Source organism: Triturus cristatus, chromosome 7 (assembly GCF_964204655.1).
Source record: "Triturus cristatus chromosome 7, aTriCri1.1, whole genome shotgun sequence".
Taxonomy (NCBI): domain Eukaryota; kingdom Metazoa; phylum Chordata; class Amphibia; order Caudata; family Salamandridae; genus Triturus; species Triturus cristatus.
Window position 1 is genome coordinate 1,082,382,640 of NC_140590.1, and position 20,668 is coordinate 1,082,403,307.

General features: G+C 44.8%; 1 protein-coding gene across 1 annotated transcript in view; it reads right to left on the reverse strand.

The window, feature by feature from the left end:
• LOC146811132 (uncharacterized) overlaps positions 1-20,668 on the reverse strand; it is a 249,497-nt gene that overhangs the window by 121,322 nt on the left and 107,507 nt on the right. Inside the window, exon 7 of the mRNA XM_085614493.1 lies at positions 7,823-7,888. Coding sequence (XP_085470619.1) covers positions 7,823-7,888 — 66 coding nt within the window. The remainder of the gene's footprint in view (positions 1-7,822; positions 7,889-20,668) is intronic.

Below are 20,668 nucleotides of genomic sequence, written 5' to 3' on the forward strand. Positions count from 1 at the left end.
GAGGGTGAAGAGTGTCATAGAATGTTATGGTGTAGATTAGAGTGTTGTAGAGTTGATTGGCGTAGAGCGAAGTGGAGTAGAGTGGATTGGAGTAGACTGGAGTGGTCTAGATTGGAATGCTATAGAGTGGAGAGTCATTAGATTGGATTTCTAGAGTGGCGTGGAATAGAGTAAAAGTAGGATAAAGTGGAGTGACGTTGAGTGGAGTACAGTTGCCTAGAGTGAAGTGCTATACAGTGGCGTAGAGGGAAGTAAAGTGTCATAGAGGGGAGTTTTGTAGAGTGTCAGTGTAGATAGATGTAGATTGGAGAGTTGGACAGTGGAGGGTCTTAGAGTAGAGGTAAATAGACTGGAAAGGCATAGAGTGAAGTGGCATAAAGTGGAGAGGCATAGAGTGGCATAAAAAGTCACAGAGTGGAGGTGAGTGTCATATAATGGATTGGTGTAGAGTGGCATAGAGTGTTGTAGAGTGAAGGGGCATAGAGTGACAAAGCATAAAGTGTCATAGGTTGGAGAGGTGTAGAGTGGCATAGAGTGGAGTAGTGTAGCGTAGAATGGTGTAGGTTGGCATAATGTTGTGGAGTGACAAAGAGCTGAGAGACACAGAGTGGAGTAGAGTGTCATTGAGTGTAGTACTGTGTCATGGAGTGGAGTGACAAAGTATGGAGAGGCATAGATTGAAGTGTTGAAGAGTGACACAGCAAAGAGTGGTGTGAAGTGTCGTAGAGTGCAGCAGCACAATGTAGGGTGGTATAAAGTGTCATAGAGTGGAGTGGCATAGCCTGGAGTGTCATAGAGTGGAGAAAAGTGGAGGGGGGTACCATAGAGTGGAGTGGCATAGAGTAGCAAAGAGTGGCATAAGTGGTAGTGTCGTGTCATGGACTACAGTAGGATAGAGTATAGTAAAGTGGAGTGTGGTAAGATAGAATATCGTAGAGTGGAGGGGAGTAGAGTGGCATAGAGTGTAGTGTGATAGAGTGAAGTGTCGTAGAATGGAGTGGAGGGGCAAAGAGTGAGGGGCACAGTGCATAGAGTGTCATATAGTGTAGTGGTGTACAGTCTAGTAGGGTGTTGTAGAGTGGAGTGGTGTATAGTAGGGTGGATTTAAGATGTGTGGAGTGTAGTAGTGTGGAGTGGCACATGATTTGATAGAGTGGAGTGTTGTGTTGTGACGTGGAGTTTCATAGAATGGGGAGTCATAGAATACCGTATTGAAGAAGTGGGCGGAGTTTGTGGAGTTGCACTATGCAGAATTCCGCAGAGTTGCATAAAAACTCTGTTGAAGTGCGTGGAGATCCGCCTTAGTCACCTCTCACCATGCAGTGTTTCCTTAAAGGAGCCCTGGAGTGTGTGAGCAATTGAGGCCGCCAAGGAGACATCACTAAAGGGAGAGGCAGGATGGGAGGGGGGAAGTGGGTGAAGATTGCTATCTAAGAGAAGGAGGGGGGCTTTGAGAGCGGTAGATGCACTACTTGAAAAGAAAGAATGGGCCAATATATGGGAAGAGCTGGGCTTCAGTGCTTTCATTCACTGCAATATCTGGTCTTTAGCCCTTTTGTACTCCCTGAATCGCTGTTCGTTGCCGAGGGGCTGTTCTTGCCAGTGCCCTCATGACCCTGGAGCACGGCAGACCTGTCAACCTTTTTTTTAAATTGGATATTGTTCATTAATTTTCAAAAATGTGTACAAATGTAAAACTTTGGCAATAATATGCTCAGCGTTGCACATACATTTACAGCTTTGGTCGGGTGCCAAGCAAAAACAACAATATATAACAATTATTGATATTATCGTTCCTCGCTGCGAGTACCATATATCCAATTATATGAACAATGCACTAAGAATACTGTCCAGTGTCCGTTAGATGCCCACACATGCCTAATATGTGGTTCTATTGCTTGACCCACCAGACCAGATCGGGGATATATCTAGACATACGTAGATGTCCATGCAGCACCAGCGTATGTGTGTGGGGCGGGGGTGTGTATGTTTTTGCTAAATAGGGTTCTGCGTGCTGGAGGATGCTCTGTCCGTGTGCCAGAAGGGGGTCTCCTGATGCTTGTGAGCACCTGGGGCCAGCGGTGCGAGCAGCGTGGCACGTGGACCGTCTGTCCCTGACAGATAGCTGCAGGGCTCTCAGGCTGCATGCATCCTGATGCTCCTGCCTTCTCTCTGGCAGAAGAGGTGCAAAATACCCCGGGAGGACAACTGGGGCTGGTTGTCTCCCCTGAAATCTCTGCCCACAGCCGGTGTCCCTTAGTATACGTAGATGACATAATTCCAGCTGCATGTTGGGATTTGCTGTTTGTTTCCGGCTGGATCCCGCTATTGAAGCTCAACAGCCCGTCAAGACTGAGTGTAATCCTGCTGTGTGTGCGCCGATGTTTGTAGCCTGGGGCTGAAAGCACCTCTATGAATCAGCACTGAACTCAGCTACAGGAAATGACTACTGTAGTTAAAGTGCAACTTGTGTGTTTCTGTATCCTCCTTTTTGCCACAACTCAACACTGACATTTGAAACTTCTGCCTCTCAGTTATATGTGGATGACCCATAGCTGTGTGGCTCACTTGGAAACACTGTCTTTGACGTTCTTGATTATGAGGGGTTGCAATTACACAAGATGCTACCATCCGATTTCTGTTGAAAACAAACACCAGCTATCCTCGTAGGGGTGGGCAGCGGGGGCAAACTCCGCTATGCGGTGGAGTAAGAGTTTTTGGCCGGAGTTCACCGCCCACCCCTATTGTAGAGTGGAGTGGTGTAGACTGTGTGGCGTAGAGTGGAGTAGAGTTGCGTAGAGTGAAGTGGCGTACAGTGGCATAGAGTGGAATAGAATGGCCTAAAGTAAAGTGACTAAGGGTGGAGTAGAGTGGTGTAGAGTGGGGTATAGTAGGGTGGTGTAGAGTAGAGATTAGAAAGGAGAAGAGTGAAGTAGAGTGGCATAGAGCAGAGTGAAGTAGGGTGTCATAGGTTGGAGTGTCATAGTGTGGAGGGCCATAGAGTGGAGGAGCCTAGAGTGGAGGGCATAGGAATGCAGGGGCACAGAGTGTTGTAGAGTGATCTGGTGTAGAGTAGAGTAGTGTACAATACCTTGGAGTGGTGTAGAGTAGAGTGGAGCGTTGTAGAGTGTTGTGAAGTAGAGTGGAGTGTTATAGAGTGGAGTGTTGTAGAGTGGAGCGGGATAGAGTGCAGTAGGATAGAATGGAATGGCGAAGAGTGGAGTAGAGTGGCCTATAGTGAAATGGCATACAGTGAAGTAAAGTGTTGTAGAGTGACAGAGTAGAGGGTCATAGAGTGGAGTCTTGTAGAGTGAAGGGTCATAGAGCAGAGGGACAAGAGTATGAAGGGGCTTAGAGTTGCATAGAATAGTGTAGAGGTGTAGAGTTAAGTAAAGTATCATAGAGTAGAGTGTCATATAGCGTTAAAGAGTGTCATAGAGTGGATCACTGAAGAGTGGAGTAGCACAGAGTCGAGTACAATGCCACAAAGTGGAGTAGAGTTAAGTGTAATAGAGTGGAGTGACATAGAGTGGAATAAAGTATCATAGAGTGGAGTGGCGTAGTGGAGTGGCGTTGAGTGCAGTATCAAGACGTGGAGTGTCATAGAGTGGAATATCCTTGAGTGGCATGTCCTATATTGGGGTGGAGTAGAGTGGAGTGGGAAAGAGTGGAGTTGGATACAGTGGAGGGGTCTGAATTGGAGAGAAAAGTAGAGTGGGATACAGTGGACTGGTGTGGAGTGGAGTGGCATAGAGAGGAGTAGAGTGGAGTTGAGTACAGTGTTCTAGAGTGTTCTAGAGTGGAGTGGCTTAGAATGGAGGGGATTGGAGTGGAGTGGATTAGAGTGCAGTGGTGCAGAGCGTAGTTGCATAGAGTAGAGAAGAGCAACATAAAGTGAAGTGGCGTAGAGTGTCGTCGAGCGTCAGAGAGTGGAGTGGCGTAGAATATCATAGACTTGAGTAGCATAAAGTGTTGTAGAGCTGAATGGCGCAGAATGGTGTAGAGTGCAGTAGAGTGTCATAGAGTGTCGTAGACTGGAATGGAGTATAGAGTCATAGTGTGGAGTAATGTCATAGAGTGGAGTATCGTAGAGTGTAGTGTAGTAGAGTGGAGTGGAATAGAGTGGAGGGGGGATACAATGAAGTGGGATACAGTGGAGTTCCGTGGAGTGGAGTGTCACAGAGTAGAGTGTCGTAAAGTGGAGTGTTATAGAGTGTTGCAGAGTGGAGTGGCGTTGAGTGTCATAGAGTAGAGTGTCATAGAGTGGTGTGTTATAGAGTGGAGTGTCGTGGAGTAGAGTGGAGTGGAGCAGAGTACAGTAGAGTGGAGTGGAATAAAGCAGAGTGAGATATAGTGGAGTGGGGTGGAGTGGAGTACCATAGACTGAAGTGTTGCAGAGTGGAGCAGTGTAGCGAGGAGTAGAGTGTCCTAGAGTGAAGTTGCATGGAGTGGCATAGAGTGGAGCAGAAAGCCTTAGAGTGAAGTGGAACAGAGTGGAGTAGAGTGTTGTAGAGTGTTGTAGAGTGGAGTGTCGTAAAGTGGATTGCTTTAGAGTGTCATAGAGTAGAGTGACATTTAGTGGCATAGGGTGGATTGGCATTGAGTGGTGTAGAGTGTAGTGCCGCAGAGTGGAGAAGCGTAGAATGGAGTAGAGTGGAGTAGAGTGGATTAGAGTGGAATGGAGTAGAGTGGAGTGGTGTAGCGTGTCATAGTGTGGAGTGGAGTGGGGTAGAGTGGAATGGAATAGCGTGGAGTGACATGGAGTTGAGTGTCATTGAGTGGAGTGTTGTAGAGCGGAGTGGCAGAAAGTGTATTAGAGTGCCTTTCATTGGTGTGGCACAGAGTAGAGTAGAGTGTCAGGGAGTGGAGTGAGGTGTCGTAGAGGTGAGTGACGTAAGGAAAGTGGCATAGAACGCATTACCACAACCCAGCAATATTGTTACATAAATCCTCTAACTTTGAAGTCAGAAAAAAAAGTAACCATCAAGCTCTCTCGGAAGACAGAGCTTGACATTTGACCTCTGTCTTTGAAAGCACATCAAATGTGACTTAATAACACCAAAATGTACAGGTATGTTTACAGAAAGCAAGCACTCGTGGAAGAATAGAAGGAGCCAGTTAGAGAGGTGCTAAACTGGCACAGGGGAGATAAAGACATGCTGGACAGCCTAAAACAAATAAAGCCAGCAAATTGAAAGCAAGCAAATGTGAATTACAAAGGCGGCAATGGTAAGCAATGTGTGGAATGCACTCACAGGGAAGCTTCCAGATTCTCCCCAAGAAGGCTTTTGCAAGATGACAGCTGTGCTGTCTGGTAGGCTTCACCCTAAAAACAGGTTCCACCTCCTGCACATATACAATGAGTTTCACAGCCCTGGACATTTAAAAGTTCGGGAGTTTATAAAACTTTAAATTACATAAACATTTTGGATATTCAAACTAATTCAGGTTTAGTTCTCCCACAATATCCTTGAGGCAATGTGTAATAAGTTTTGCGCAACTTAACATATAGATATATATATTCTTGTCTCAGGGATATTTATTTTTAACACTACTTCACTTTCGGTATGACAATGTCCCATATCTATGAGTTGTGCTGTCTGAGAAATGTGTCCAGTTTTTAAGTAAGGTGCAGAGTTCATCTCAGCTTTCTATGTGAAGCAGGAGGTCTGAAGATAACATGGCCTGGAGGACCAGTCTGTATCCCAGTATCTGTTTTTATGGTGTCTTCAAGTTAGAGCAAGAGTTTCTGCCACAAGGTGATTTCTTTCTCTGTTTTCTGAGTTATATGTTTGCACGATAGGCAACTCAAGCACATAAAACAGTCTCTCAAGTATTCACTAAGTCAACACAACTGTTCCTAACATGGTCCAAGACATGGTGTTCTTTAGCAACAGCCACCCCAATCACTGTATGGCTTCTGTAATGGGGCTGTGTGGTAATGTATCATTATCTATGCTTTTGAGCCCATCACAATGCCTTCTGCTTCAGTGACTAGACTATATTGCACAAAGAGGAGGGGCTTCATTCTTCTCTACATGGACTATACCTTGAAATGCGAAGAAGCTGAGGCAAATTAGTTTCTAATGCCACATAAGGGAATTATGAATACACTGCCCTGGTTAAGCCTTAACACGGAATATATCATAGCCTTATTGCTAGCTGCTATGGACTATATCGGGTTTTAAAGGCCTTGAATCCAAGTTATAGGCCCAATTTGAAGGCAAGGGCCTGTAACAAGGGTGAGAGCCTTTAACAACTTGTATAGCCAGAAGCATAAGGGCTGTATGGTTCTTAGAACATTCCATTCACTGTGAATTATATGTTTTAAATTAAACCAGGAGAAACAAACGATGGGATATTAGAGAAGAAGGCTTATACCATCATAGCCCTGATGTAATTTATGTTAAGTCATGCCTTGGAACACGTTTCCACAAATCACCTTTAAGCTAAAATGCATGCTTGACCTTTCACCTGGAAGTTCCCTTAGTCTTTTGATATTTCTTTGGCTATCAAATTGGTCACCCCTAGTTTGAATTTTTCCGTTGAATTTTGTTCATATCTTCGGAATGTTTTGGGTGAGGTCATGCATTTTCAGCATTTTTATGGACACATTCATAACCCAGTTTTTCTTGTATGTCCCCTCTTTAATGCCTTAGGTGGCTATTTATGGAAAGGTGTAGGGAACATTCTTTCTGTGCAAATCTTTGCTTCTTGGACGCCTGGCGTAGCCATGCAAATTCAATACTCCACATTCATCACCCTTTTTGGGAGATTAGCTTTACAGGATGTCGTTTCAGCACTTCCCAAGTCCCAGACTCTGTGTTGGTAGTAAAGATATTACAATACGGGTACATCCCATCCTTTCCTACTGATAAATGTAGTTTAGTTTAGAGCGGATCAACAACTGTCTATGTCCACTCTCTTCACCAGCGTCTTTTTTCTAAGTTTTATGGTGAACCTCCAGAGGTTTAATGCATATTAGGCCTGCAACAAAGGAAAGATGCAAAAGTGTGGTGCTCTCATGAACATGTGGTTAACTGCATTACACTACGACTTGCATTAAATGTGGCCTCATATATAGATACGGGCAAAATACATTATACTGCCATTTTGGCATTATAGGACACTCTGTAATACTGCATGTGGTATTTATTAGCACATCCACAAATGCCATGTGTTTCAGGGCCAAATTATCCAGTTCAAATCGGTAGGGATATGCTCCTGCTAAAAGGTCCTGAAATTCAGAAGTGATGCATTGAAATTATTGCAGTAACATCAATGTCTAATGCTATTCCAAATTCTAAATTGTTTTCTTATGGGATTGGTCTTAATTCACTAGTATTTGTGTCATATGGAAGTACCAGGTTATTCATCATGCAGCCAAAGTCCAAACGTATAACCAGAATCCAGGTTTCCTTCTCTTCTTGAGTGATCTGTGGCTTCTGTCATTGTGGTACTGCTTACTTAGAACAAAGAGGATAAAAAGTCAGGAAGTTATGTCCTCAGGCCCAGGTAAGGAGGTTAACTGTAATAAGAGTAAAGGGCTGGCAATGGGGCATGCCACTCCCACATAATGCTAGGACTGTGATGTTGAAGGCAGGGCCAACAATATTAATAATACATTTATCCTGTTATTTTTAAATGTTTAGATGTTGTGTGCCCACTTAACATAAAACAAATATTACCCATTTCTTTGGCCAAAATAATCTATGTGATTGAATGATGCCCATTGTTTCTAAACAGATTTGCAGATCCAGTATTTCATAAAGCAGTAATTAACCAAGGCCTTAAAACGTTAACATGAATACATTGCACTTACCACTAAATCAGCAAGTTTGAGCCCAACTTCCTTTACCAGGTCACCTGAGCCACTTAGTAATGTTTCCTACAAGGCAATATCAAACAATGAATGCACATAAAATGTTATATGAACTCTTAATAGAGTCAGTATACATTCTGGTTTATGTTCGCTTCAATGAGGACCACTAGTGGAGTAATGCATGCATGTTGTCCAACAACGACTCCAATAAGAAAGAGAGTCAGTCATGTTGGTCTGTATTTTAGCACATCGTTTAAAGATGGACAAAATAAAGTGCATTAAACCAGGCTGAACATTGTTTTTTTCTGTAATGATTTTATTGATTTGCATGAAAACTGTCTGCACATTTGTTGTAAGGTGTATATTGTAATGATTTATTCTATGTTCTTATTTGGAAGGCTCACCATGTAGGTTTGTGTTGATGATCTGAGAGTTCTAGGGTTCCACTGCTGTCAGATCTCAAGCTCCGGCTGCACCTTGTGGGCTTTGTATATGAGCAACTTTAGTGGACTAAAATCTCTCCTGCTCCCTCTATATATCATTGATTGCTATGTGAAACTGATTTATGCACAACAGCAAGAACAGTAAGTGAGCACTGGAAGTGCAAATTTAAGGCACTCTCTCAGCCACAGTTTTGGGCTCACTTGTATCTTAAATAGATGAAGACCTGGAGCAGTGGTGTGTACAACCTTAGGCAGTGATAAATTGTGATTTGTCACTGGAACTTTAAATATTGTTTTGCATTGGAAGATGCTCTCAGACCAGGTGATATGAATGCAGAGTGTATTCTAGAACCGGGTTACATCAGAAGCCTCTCCTAACAAAACGTCATTATTCGGTCCTGAGAACATAAAAGTACAATACATAGACATTACACACCAATAGTTTAAATACATATATAAAAGTGTTAAACTTCGCGCAATTAAACACAGCAATTAATCAGTACGACTTAATCTCCTTATATCACAATTTGTAAAAGTAACATATTGCTACCTGCTATTCAGTTCACATGTCCCAAAGATGCAGCTAACTTTGTAAAATTATTGTATAAAAGGCAAGGGAGAGCTATTTACATTTAAAATGGGATGTAGTCAATGGGGCATAAAAATAACAATATCATGGGGGGTTGTTTGTTAATTGTTCCACCTGCCACACGGACTGCTTGCCGATTGTGAGAGGACCATCAGGGAGCTAGGGGACAATCCGCCTCCCGTGAGGAGCTGCTGACATCATGGGGGTCTCCCGCTGTTGCCGCTGGTAGCGGCCACACTCTGGTGAGACTCGGAGTCCCAGAGTGCCACGCGGCCAATCACCCACACCTGCTGAGGGTGGAGGCATCCCCCATCATGCTACAAAGTGCTGCCTCGCGCCCCGCTGCGCGGGACGCGCCGGGCGAAGCCCCGTCAAGGGCACGCCCGTCTGAGCCCGTCCGAGATCGATCGAGGCTGGGCTGGGCCCCCCCCCTTAAACTCGCTCCCTGCTAGCCCTAACGTTTGTTCACTGGCTCCCATAGAGCGAATTGATTTGGGGACAGCATTTGGGGGCCCCACAGAGGAAAATTGCAGACCTTTAAATCTCTGGAGTCCAGTGGGGTTAGCTCGTGCCCCAACCTACTGATTAATATCATTGAAAATTGTTGCGGGCAGTATGGCACGCGGCTAATGCAGCTATGGGATGGAAGGACCGTTTGACCCGAGCGTCACCGTTGTATGCGTCGGAGAGGCTGGGCTCTTTGTGGACCTCGAAGGGCTTCGAGAGGTGGGACATGATAGGCATCAGTACAGTGGGAGATCTCTGGACGAGGGGAGGATTCAAAACATTCGAGACGCTGCAGGCGGAGTTTCAGCTGCAGGGCAGTGAATACTTTCGCTACCTGCAGATCCGTCATGCACTGGGTTCCGTCTTCCCAGACGTGGCCTCCATCCCGGAGTCCTCCCCCCTGGAGGATAGAGTGCTAGATGGCCACGTTCCGGACAGTACGATCTCCCTCATTTACAAGAAATTGATAAATGACCGCTCGGGCTTACTGACTGGCCTCCGCGAGGCTTGGGTTGCCGATGGGCTGGAGTTGGACGACGAGGACTGGATTTCCGCGGTGGCCTCTCCGAAGGAGGTGGCCATCCCGGCTCGCCTTCGCTTCGTCCAGCTTAAGATACTCCACCGGGTGTATATGACGGGGCCAAGGCTTCTGCGTATGGGCTATGCCGAGGATGGATTGTGTAAGCATGGGTGTGGTGCTTTGGCGACTTTTTTGCACATTCTGTGGGAATGTCCGAGGGTGGAGCAATTCTGGCGTGGTGTGCATGAGGTCCTGCGAGCGGTCACGCATGTCGCGCTGTTGCCTGAAGCGAGGAGATGCTTGCTGAATGTGTGGGAACCGACCGATTACTCGGTTCCGCAGACGCGATGGGTGACTCTGGGATATATGATAGCTAAACGTGACATTGCTCAACTGTGGGGATCCCAGAGGCCCCCGGCGGTGTCAGCCTGGAAAGAACACATGGATTGGTGCATGTTCCGAGAAAAGGTGGTGTATGTGGCGCGGGGTAAGCCTGGGGCATGGGTGAAGATATGGGGCCCCTGGAACGCCTACCGCGGGGGTATTTGCGAGCCGCCGTCGTTGCCTCCCACTTCACCAGCTCCATCCCCCTAGTTGACCCCCTCCCTCAGCCCCGGGCACATTGTTCTCCCAGTCCCGGATCTGTTTCCCTTCCCCTCTCTGGATTTCTTTGGATGGTTGGGGTCCCCCACTGGAGGAGCACGTGTCGTCATTTTCGATCGCGGGTTGCCTTGCGGGTGTGGTTTTATGTTGTTGTGTTGTATAAAACGAAACCGTATTGTGGGCTCAGAGTCATGTGGCCTACGTTGTTGATACCTCCTGCTTTATCGTCTCTGCAAAGTCAGGTGCCTTATTGTATGTATGTCATTTGCTTCTGTCACTTTAGCGGCCGGCCGGAAGGTTGTAGGCCCATACTTGTATATAATTGAGATTGCAATAAACGGTTTCAACAAAAAAAAAAAAAAAAAAAGAAAATTGGTGCGGGGAGGCCTAGGCAGTAAATAATCATGGGAAAATGCACACCCCGCTCACAAGGCCAACCACCAGGCAGAAAGCTCCTATGCTAACTCTCATTGCCCAACCGACTGCTATCGACAAAATGCTGCAGCAGGCAATAGGAGCCGTCTCCAGTGAAATAGAATGCACTGAGACGCCTATCCCTCACACCGATGATCCCAAACTCCTCACCAATTATGGAACCAGAGCGACTTTACTCACCCAAAACATTAACTGTCCCCACTATTTTAGCACTGCCGTTGCACTCAAAAACCCATGGCTTCGGAAAATACTTTCAAGACTGGCACGGGTGGGGCGGTAAAAAAGAAAGGAGGACTTTGGAAGCAAAATGACCATAAGGGAGGAAAGCATGCGAAACATACTCCTGGGATGGCACCAAACCAACCATCAGGGGGATATTTTGCCAACGAGAGTAGCTACAGAACTTCGGAGTCCCCAGCATGGGTATCTCATCTGGTAACAGAGCTTAAAGGATATTTCGAACAGCTCATAAAATCCGAACTTGAAGTCACAATGAGACGTATTGACAACTTAACCACACGGATGGGCCCATGGGGGAGTAAAGTTGATGCCATCATGCATACCATCGAATCTATTAAATCCTCAAATTTGGAAATGGCCCCCCAACGAAACCAGGCAACTCCACCTGTCTGTATACCACCACCCCTCCTTGAAGGGCATAAACTAATTGTACAAATGCATGCGCCTACTGGGACTAAACCTCCAGCCCCATAAAATCAGGCCCCAGCTATTCTCCAACACAGGTCTCCCCATTGCCCTGATAACGCTCATGATTCTAGGTCTATAGCAACGACCTCAAGTCCTCTAACAAAACAACAGGCACAAAGATCCGGCGTTGAGGACAATAGGAACATATCTCATCCTAAACCAAGGGAAACAAATTCTACCCTCCCCTGTACAGATCTGCCCCCAGCCTTCACCCCCTATGTTGTTATACTAACTGGAGTACCAGAGCTGGAAATAGGCCGAGGGGAGTCAAATCCTGAACTGAAAAATAAAGTCATTTTTGGGTTAAATAAATACAGACCGCTCCCCCACTTAGTACAAAGCGAAATCCTATTTACACGTAGGGTTAACAGGCTGGGGCAGAGGCGAAAGGAAATTCCGGGGGACTGTGTTCTGATTAATTTTATAGATAGCAGGGTGGTCCAATATATTCTTGAATGGGGATACTCGAGGGAGTCAGGAGGCATTCAGACACTGCCCTTGGGTTATTTCTAGCCCCCAGTCCCTTGTTAGACAGAGTGGGAACTGTGTACAAAAAGTGGGAATCTAGAGCCCAGAGTGGTGGTATGCTAAATATGGGCCGGGGATGCGAAGACATCATGGCATTTAATATTCCCGTCAGCAACATATTTAGTCCCCTGGATTTGGTTGATTGACTGAATCCTACCTGTAAAAGTTTGACTTATATTAGCAAACAGTCAGTTGAGCCCCAAAACTGTGGAAGACATGAGAATGGTGACCAACTCTTTGAGAAAACCTATGAGGCTACTACAGCAATTAGTATTCCCAGTGCTTCTATTAAGACACTTTAGGACCCTGACTGTAGCCCACAGATCGAGTCAGGGACTGATGACCAAGCCAAGACCATGCACCAAGCAACACAACAGGACAGGCATTCCCTGCACACTCAGACTACCATCCTAGACGAAATACAGAACACCAAGATTTTATCCTGGAACATAGCAGGTCTTAGCTCAAAAATGGATCTCCCAGATTGGGGAGACTATATAGACACTCATGAGCTATGCCTCTTCCAGGAAACATGGTCAAGGTCAGATTTACATAGAGTGGGATATGTCACGTATTGTATCCCAGCCGCCCAGGTCGGCCAGGGGGAGACCATCAGGGGGCCTATGCACCTGGGTTGGCTCACATCTGGGATGCAATATCAAAATGTTAGACACCCTCTCCCCTGATTTTCTGTGCATCCTTCTTTCTTTTTATAACACCTTGAAGATTGTTATCATCATCTACTCTCGTCCAGCGAGGCAGGGGTAAACCTCACAGACCTTAGATTGTCTCGCCACTTTTCTTTATACTCTACCTGAGTATACCTATGTAAAAATCGGTGGGGATTTTCATTGTCATTTTGAGCCCCTAAATGGCATCACTACTACCATTACAAGTGAGGAAGATTCGGCTTGGTCAATCCCGGAATGTAACACCTACCCAATAAGGTGTTGGACCCCTTTAGTTCTGCAGATGAACTCTGTTACATTTAGCCACTCACTAAGGGCATGTAATGGTAAATTCCCCTCTGACAGTCCAGGTAACGTTGCCTTTAATAAGTTGGGACAGGTATCTATAATTTATTATATTATGGTAGATGTTGAATTATGGCACAAAATTAAAGATTTCTCAATTAAATCCTGACACGAAAGTGGCCATAATCCGTTGGTGTTAGAAATAGCTCTCCCTCTGCCCAAGGACCATCAGAGTATACCCACACAACCCATTCCAAATTTAGTTACAATTAAAGGAGGTAGAAGATTACGTTGGGGAACATTCGCACAGTCGACGGAAAAAGTGGCTAATCATTCCTTTTTTAGAAACTGCAATTCGATTGTTTGAAAACAGTCAAGGTTCTGAATCTCTGTTGTTATTAGGAAAGAACCACCAGGATATGTTTTTAAAATTGGCAGAGTTTTTTTATAATAGTGATAATACTAGTTCTGACCCTAAACCCAAACATCCCTGGTATAAAAAAATGTGTAGGAAAGCTAAACACGCTTTATTAATGGGGATTAAAGAGAATGACAATCTACATATTAAAGAAACCAGGGCACAATATTAAAAAACCCTAGCTGAAGCAAAAACCACCTGGGAGATAGACAAATGGTAAGCAATTAAAAAGGCTTTAGACAACCGAGAAATGAGAGGCTTTTGGAACCTAGTCAAAACTGGGAAATCCGAAGGCAACTCAGCAACCGAACCAAACTTGGGGGAAGAAGTTTGGAGATCCCATTTTAAAATGTTATACTCAAGGGCCTTAGATGGAGCTGTAGTCGCTAGGGAAGTAGCAGTAGATGAAACCCCTCTAAATATTAGTCCCCCCTTTTCACAATGAAAGAGGTCACTGTGGCACTGGGTAATTTGCTTCCAGCCAAGGCACCGGGGCTGGACAGAATTCCTGGAGACCTATTCAGAAATGAACAAGCTGTGTGGACACCCTACCTATGGATATTATTTAACGCTATCCAACAAGGTATGGCCCTGCCCCTGACCTGTACAGGGTCAGAAATTATTCCCATTTATAAAAAAGGCACCCCGCTCAATCTGGCAAACTAACGTTTAATAAGTCTTATAGACGTCACCCAAAAGATATTTGCCCGTGTTCTCCTTGGTCGATTGGAATCATGGATGGAAGAAAATAATGTATTAACACCTTTACAAGCTGGCTTTAGGACTAAAACCTCAACCATTGACTAGCTCTTCAGACTGCAATTGATCCATTGGAAAACTGTAATCTTGGAGGGTGGCAGCCTTTACCTAACCTTTGTGGATCTTAAATCCGCTTTCGACATGGTGCAGCGTGACCAGCTATGGGGCTTGCTCCGTGATATGGGAGTATCAGCCTACCTACGCCACCAGCTGAAGCGCTTGCATCAGGATACATTTGAGAGAATAAGAGATGGTAAAAAAGGGGAATTGACAGCTCCCTTTCCTGTAGAGAAAGGGGTGAGCCAGGGATGTGTTTTAGCCCTGACCCTGTTCTCCCTCTTTTTAAACGGTCTAATTGAAACTCTACTGGCAGTAAAAGACATAGATTCACCGAGGTTAGCGAACCGCAAAATTCAGCTTTAATGTTTGCGGACGATACACTGCTACTGTCCAAGTCTCCCATGGGCATGCAGCGGGTATTGGAGGAGTTCTGCTCATTTTGCAGGAAGAGGGATTTGGAGATAAACCTCCAAAAAACAAAATACATGGTCTTCCATGCTAACACTATCAATTGCCCACACCACCAAATGGAAGGCTGGGCCTTGGAGAGGGTGTCCATCTTAAATTACTAGGGGGCATATGTATCAAACCCTTTTCCCGTTCGCAAACGGGCCGATTCTCAGAATCGGACCGTTTGCGAACGGGAAAAGGCCTTTTGGGATGTATCATCCCAAAAGGGCATCGCAAATTAGAGAATCGCAAAATTAGCGATTCTCTATTTTGCGATTGCATTTAAGGAATCGCAAATTGCTTAAATGCAATGTATGAAGCCTAGAAAAATTGCTGTTTGGCCGTGAGAAATCGCAAATTACCACCAACTTCAAGTTGGTGTTAATTTGCGATTTAATTGAAAAATGCACTTTTTGGCATTTTTCAAAGTGCCATGTGACAAACAGACATGCCATTAGGGCATGTATGTGCGCCACATGTGCATACATACATATTTCAGGGGTGCAACAGGGTGTCCTTTTGACACCCTAGCACCCTTGAAATTGCATTCTCAGTTTGCGATTCTCAAATTGCGAATCGCAAAATGAGAATGTCTTCCCATTCATTCCTATGGGCCTCCTAGCCCAAAGGAATGAATGGGAAGGTTTTCCTTAATTGCGATTAGCAATTTGCTAACCGCAATTAAGGAATGTCAAGGAATCGCAAAACATTTGCGAATTTTTTATTACATCCCGTTTTGCAATTCTCAAATAGCGATTCCCTAAAAATCGCTATTTGAGAATTGCAAAAACGGAACTTCATACATAAGCCCTTTGGGCCTTACACTTAACGATAAGATGGACTGGGGGACCCAAGTGAAGAAAGCTAATCTAAAACTGACACAGTCCATAGGGGGTACCCTAAAAGTTCATAAAAACTGCACACAGAAAGTAGTAGGTCCACCTGCAGAAATATATCAAACACAGGAAAGAGGAGCGTCACTATATGGAGTAGAACCCTGGGGCCATTTCCCATCTAACATACTATCTATAACAGAGAACACCTTTCTTAGGCAGTTGCAGGGTCCCACCAAGAGTACCCCCTTAACACCATTAAGGATGGACTTGGGTATCGGCCCCATTGTTGATATAATTGCTTCACGACCACTCCTATTCTGGCGCCGTCTCTGGAGCACCCCAGAACTAATAAACTACAGGGAGGAATGGAAGGATGTTATGACCATCCTGAGAGCAGGGAACATACCATGGCTGTCCCACATTAGGAATACATGCCAAGCATTGGGGAGGGCGAATATGTGGTTAATACCAGAAGAGATCTGTCCCTCCATTCCCAAAAAATCCCTATTCCTTGCCTATAAAGAACACAAATTTGCCCAACTATCACAGAATATCAACTCAAGCAGTCTGACCTCCCGGTTTCTGGATGTCAAACAGCAATACAAGATTGAGTTGGTCCTGGATAGTATTCAACCTTTTATGGCAAATAAATTGTTCCTTCAATTTAGACACGAGCACTCACAAACAAATGGAAGGGAGCTATCAAACTAGATTGCCCAGGGTGTAATTCGACCGAAGAAACAGAACTTCATGTCCTTCTCTTTTGTCCCTCCTATAGAAGGCCAAGGTCCAAGTGGGTGCTTCAGCTTTGCAGAAATGTGGGGATTTGGCACCACATAGAGGCCTTCAGGCTATTAAAATATGAGACACACCCACTATTTGTATTTGCCATTTCCAGGTTTTTATTCACGATGTGGTGCATACGTAGGGGCATTATAAAGAAAAAAGAGCCTGGAAATAATCTAACCGTGCTCATCCATTAATTATGCTGCTAAGCTATGTTTGCACAACTCTTTAGCTAGAAAAACTGCTTTGAAACCTTTCCTTTTTGAGCTATTTTATCGTTTTATTCCCTTTTAAATATATATATTGTAATTGTTTTTAAAATTATGCTCATAGATTACCAGGCAACGATTGACACCTAAGGTTGCTAATAACAGGGTGATCAGTAGTAGTGGAGTCAGAAAATACTGTAAAATTTGCTTTATACTATCTCCTTCGGTTTTGAGAATATGTTGTATTTTTTTTTTATGTGTAACTTCTGTGTAGTATATGTTTTTGTAATACATGTAATGGTATAAATATATGTGCTTTTATGGCTGTATAGCCGAAATACAGTTTTTTTGCCTGACTGATATCAAAACATTCCTTCACCAGCATGATCCGGACATCTCAAGGACAAATCGGGTATTGTGTCAGGGCCTTCCTTCTAATCCACCAAGAATGGCCCAGGAACTTTGTGATTGCGCACACGAACAATGGTCTTCTGTCAGATTTTGACAAACGGGAATTAGCCATTTACCAATGGTTCTGTGTATGCAGTGCAAGCAAAGAGAACATGGCCTATTGATTCGGTCAAGGCAAGGCAGCAAGGGAAATCTTTGGGTTGGTCATCATTACATAGAAAAGCATTTGTGAATGCATTAACCGGCAGACTACCGTGCCTAAATTGTATGTAGAGCTTCCTCCCAGAAGGCAACTAGATGAGATCGAGATTGCTTTCTAAGGAGCGACTGATCTTGAAGTCTCTAAATTTGTCAGTCAATCTTCCCTGTTAACTATTGCTACAAACATTCTGCTCAACCCAATCCGAATACAATATTTTAATTTGTTTTTTAGTATACGTTGGTGGGCAATTAATGCTATGTCCTGGTAGCCCAATACTCAATACAAGGTTTCTAATGTGCTTAATCTAGCCTATTTTATTTGTGGCATCTAAAGCACAAACCTCATTAAATGCAGCCTCATATAATGCCGGTTCTGGGGTGGTTACAAGCCTCTGCCAAAATAGGAGGGGGCAGAGCTTTGCAAGATTATTAATTGGTTTAATGCCCATATCGAGCTTAAGTGGGCGAAGTGGAGTGCTTTGTGGAAGGGACACCAGATTCCTAAGAAACTCGTTCTCAGATGCTGTGAGATCACTTACTTTCTTCCATGCCCCAGAGCTCAGCCCCGTATAGGGCACTACTCACAGTTTTGCAATTATATAGCTTCAGGGCTGATGCGATTGGTCTTATGTGGGAGAGGCAATTTTCCTTTCTTAGGGCCCCAGTTACCTGTGAGAACTTGAGGTAGGCCTTGTTAAGATGTTGTTTCCAGACCAACCCTACCGACAATTTAATTCCTAGGTAATGAAAGCAAGTCAATTTCTCTAGGGGGATGTTATCCAGGGTCAAGCTCCCTTTAAAGGATTTATGGGTGTTCATCAACATCAGTTTTGACTTTTGTTGTATTTATTTTGAGGCGACACGTGTCGCAAAAAATCTTAAATCGATGTAGTAGTTTTTGCTGGCCCATGGGTGTTTTGGAAAAAAGAAAGGTATTGTCTGCGAATAGGAGAGTGGCGATTTTCTGATTTGCTAAAGAGGGAGTGCCAGCTGGAGTAACAGATAAAAATTCGACCACTTGTTTGATGTATAGTCAAAACAAAGTTGGAGCCAGGACGCAGCCCTGGCGAATCCCCCGCTGGATTTTAATGGGATTGGTGACTTGGCCCTGGCTGCCCCATCTTACCCTAGCAAAGTTCTCTTCGTGTATTCTTATTAGCAGCACCAGGATTCCTAGCGGCATGCCCATCTCCTTGAGCACCCGCCAGAGATTATACCTGGGCATAAGGTTGAATGCTGACTTCAGATCAATGAATGCTATGTATAAGTTCCCCTTGCCTAGTAGAACCACCTTACAATAGAGAAGGAGGAGGCAGAAAACCTGATCTATTGTTCCAATTTTCTGGCGAAACCCCTCTTGAAGGGATGAGAGGATATGATTCTTATCCATCCAGCCCTGGACTTTCGCTAAAAGTGAGCGACAGAAGACTTTTTTAACAGAGTCGATTAGTCTGATGGGCCAGTAGTTCGAGGGATTACTCCTATCGGCCTTTTTAAAAATGGGGATCACTTCAGCCCCCTTCCAAGATTCTGGGATACAACCCCTAGCAATATCATTGGAAAGTGACAATATATAAGTTGCCCAATTGTCCCTGTCACAGCGAAAGAGATCCCCTGGGATGCCGTCCGGTCCAGGCGCTTTGGCAGGTATAATTGCCTCTATAGAGGTCAAGATTTCCTCCTTAGTGAATAAGAGGCCTTGTGAAGATTGGAGTAGATCAAAGGGGATTGGCCCCATATCACGGCTATGAAAAATCGAGTACAAGGCGCCAAAATGCTCTTGCCACACATTCGGTGGTATATTATTAGTAAGAGGGGGTGAGCTTTCAAGGTTGCCCTTTCCCACAAGTACCCAGAATTTTCTTGCATCCAGTTGGGAGCAAGCCTCCCCTAGTTCTTCCCACCTCTTCTCATCCCAATCTGTTATTGCATTTGTTTGGGACAATTTGTATTGCCTCCGTAGATCACTTATCAGCGGCATATCCCTATGTCTTATGGCAATAGCAAGGCGTCTCCTCAGGGACCTGCACTCCTTTGTAAACCAGGAGTTCGCTTTAGCTAGTCTTTCCTGTTTTGGTCCATGGTTTTGTAAATGAACAATAAAGTTTCAAGCCAATTGGTCAAAAAACTTTGAGTGCAGGGCACTAGTGTTTGCCGATGGTGCCAACTCGTCTGATGGAGATTGTATCACTATCAAGTGCATCTCAACGTCTTTTTTAAAGTTATTAAGCTTGGACTCGTCTATCATAATTGTGGGCCATTTGAGGTGACGTTTATCATTCGATGGTATCCCCTCTTTGGTGGCAAGTCTGGCAAGTGATGTCCTACTCTTTTCGCCCCATGGACGTTCAACAGTCAGACTTATTAGATTGTGATCGCTTTCACAATAGTGGACTATGGACATATCAACCACGAATGGCCATAGAGTAAAGTCCACAAGTATATAATCTAGTCAACCCACCTCCTTTGTCAGAACGGGTTCTTCCATTCGTGGCCCGCAGCCTATGTTCTAAGGTTAATGCATTCATCTGTATGGCTGCTTGGGACCACTTCTTTATTGGTGGGAGCTCCAGGGATGGGACAGACCACAATTTATCCTCCTCGTTGGCCTCTTGGATATCTTCCCTATCAAGGGGCTCAAATTTGAAATTGACATTGCCACCCAGAATTAGAGGATAGACAGCTTGCCTTGTGTCTAGCGTCTCGTATAGAAATTGTAGAGTTGAAGATCTACCCCTCTAGTGCTCCTTGCATAAACATTGTAGTTGTCTAAACTCTTGCCTGTTTTGCCCCTTAACCTCGTCCCAAGGATGTCTGGATTATCAATGGAAAGCTCCTCAGTGTCACAGTTTAGTGTGATACTAATCAGGGTTAGCAACCCTCCTGAAGGGCGGCCTTGTTTAGATGGAACTGCTGATTTATGAAGTGTTACGAATGCTGGAATGTGAATGGGGGTCAGGGTCCAGGTTTCCTGCAAGGCGCATATGTCATGTGAATTGATGAGCTCAAGCCATAATTTGCCCCTTATTCTTATTTTAAGCCTCTGGTCTGTGGGCTGTGGAGAATCCCGGGGAGGGGGATAGAACATCGATTTCAACAGCTGGAGGCATGGTGTAGCTACATATACTTTTGCCTCCAGCCTGGTGATCATCTCTCATACACACTAGCCTCTGAGGAATGGAGGGGGTGACTGTGGTGAGAATCATTGGCTCAATTTCTAAGGGTAAACCCCCATGAAAGGAACAAACCATAGTGGGGTCAGGGTCAGGCTCAAAAGTTGTAGCAAGCACATGTTTGTGTGGGGACTGTGATTGTAGTCAGTCATTCTGGTATAGAGGCGAGGATGGAGATCCCCTTGGTGGCTTCAGACTGGACTTATGTTGTGTCACAAAACTAAGGAAATTCAGCT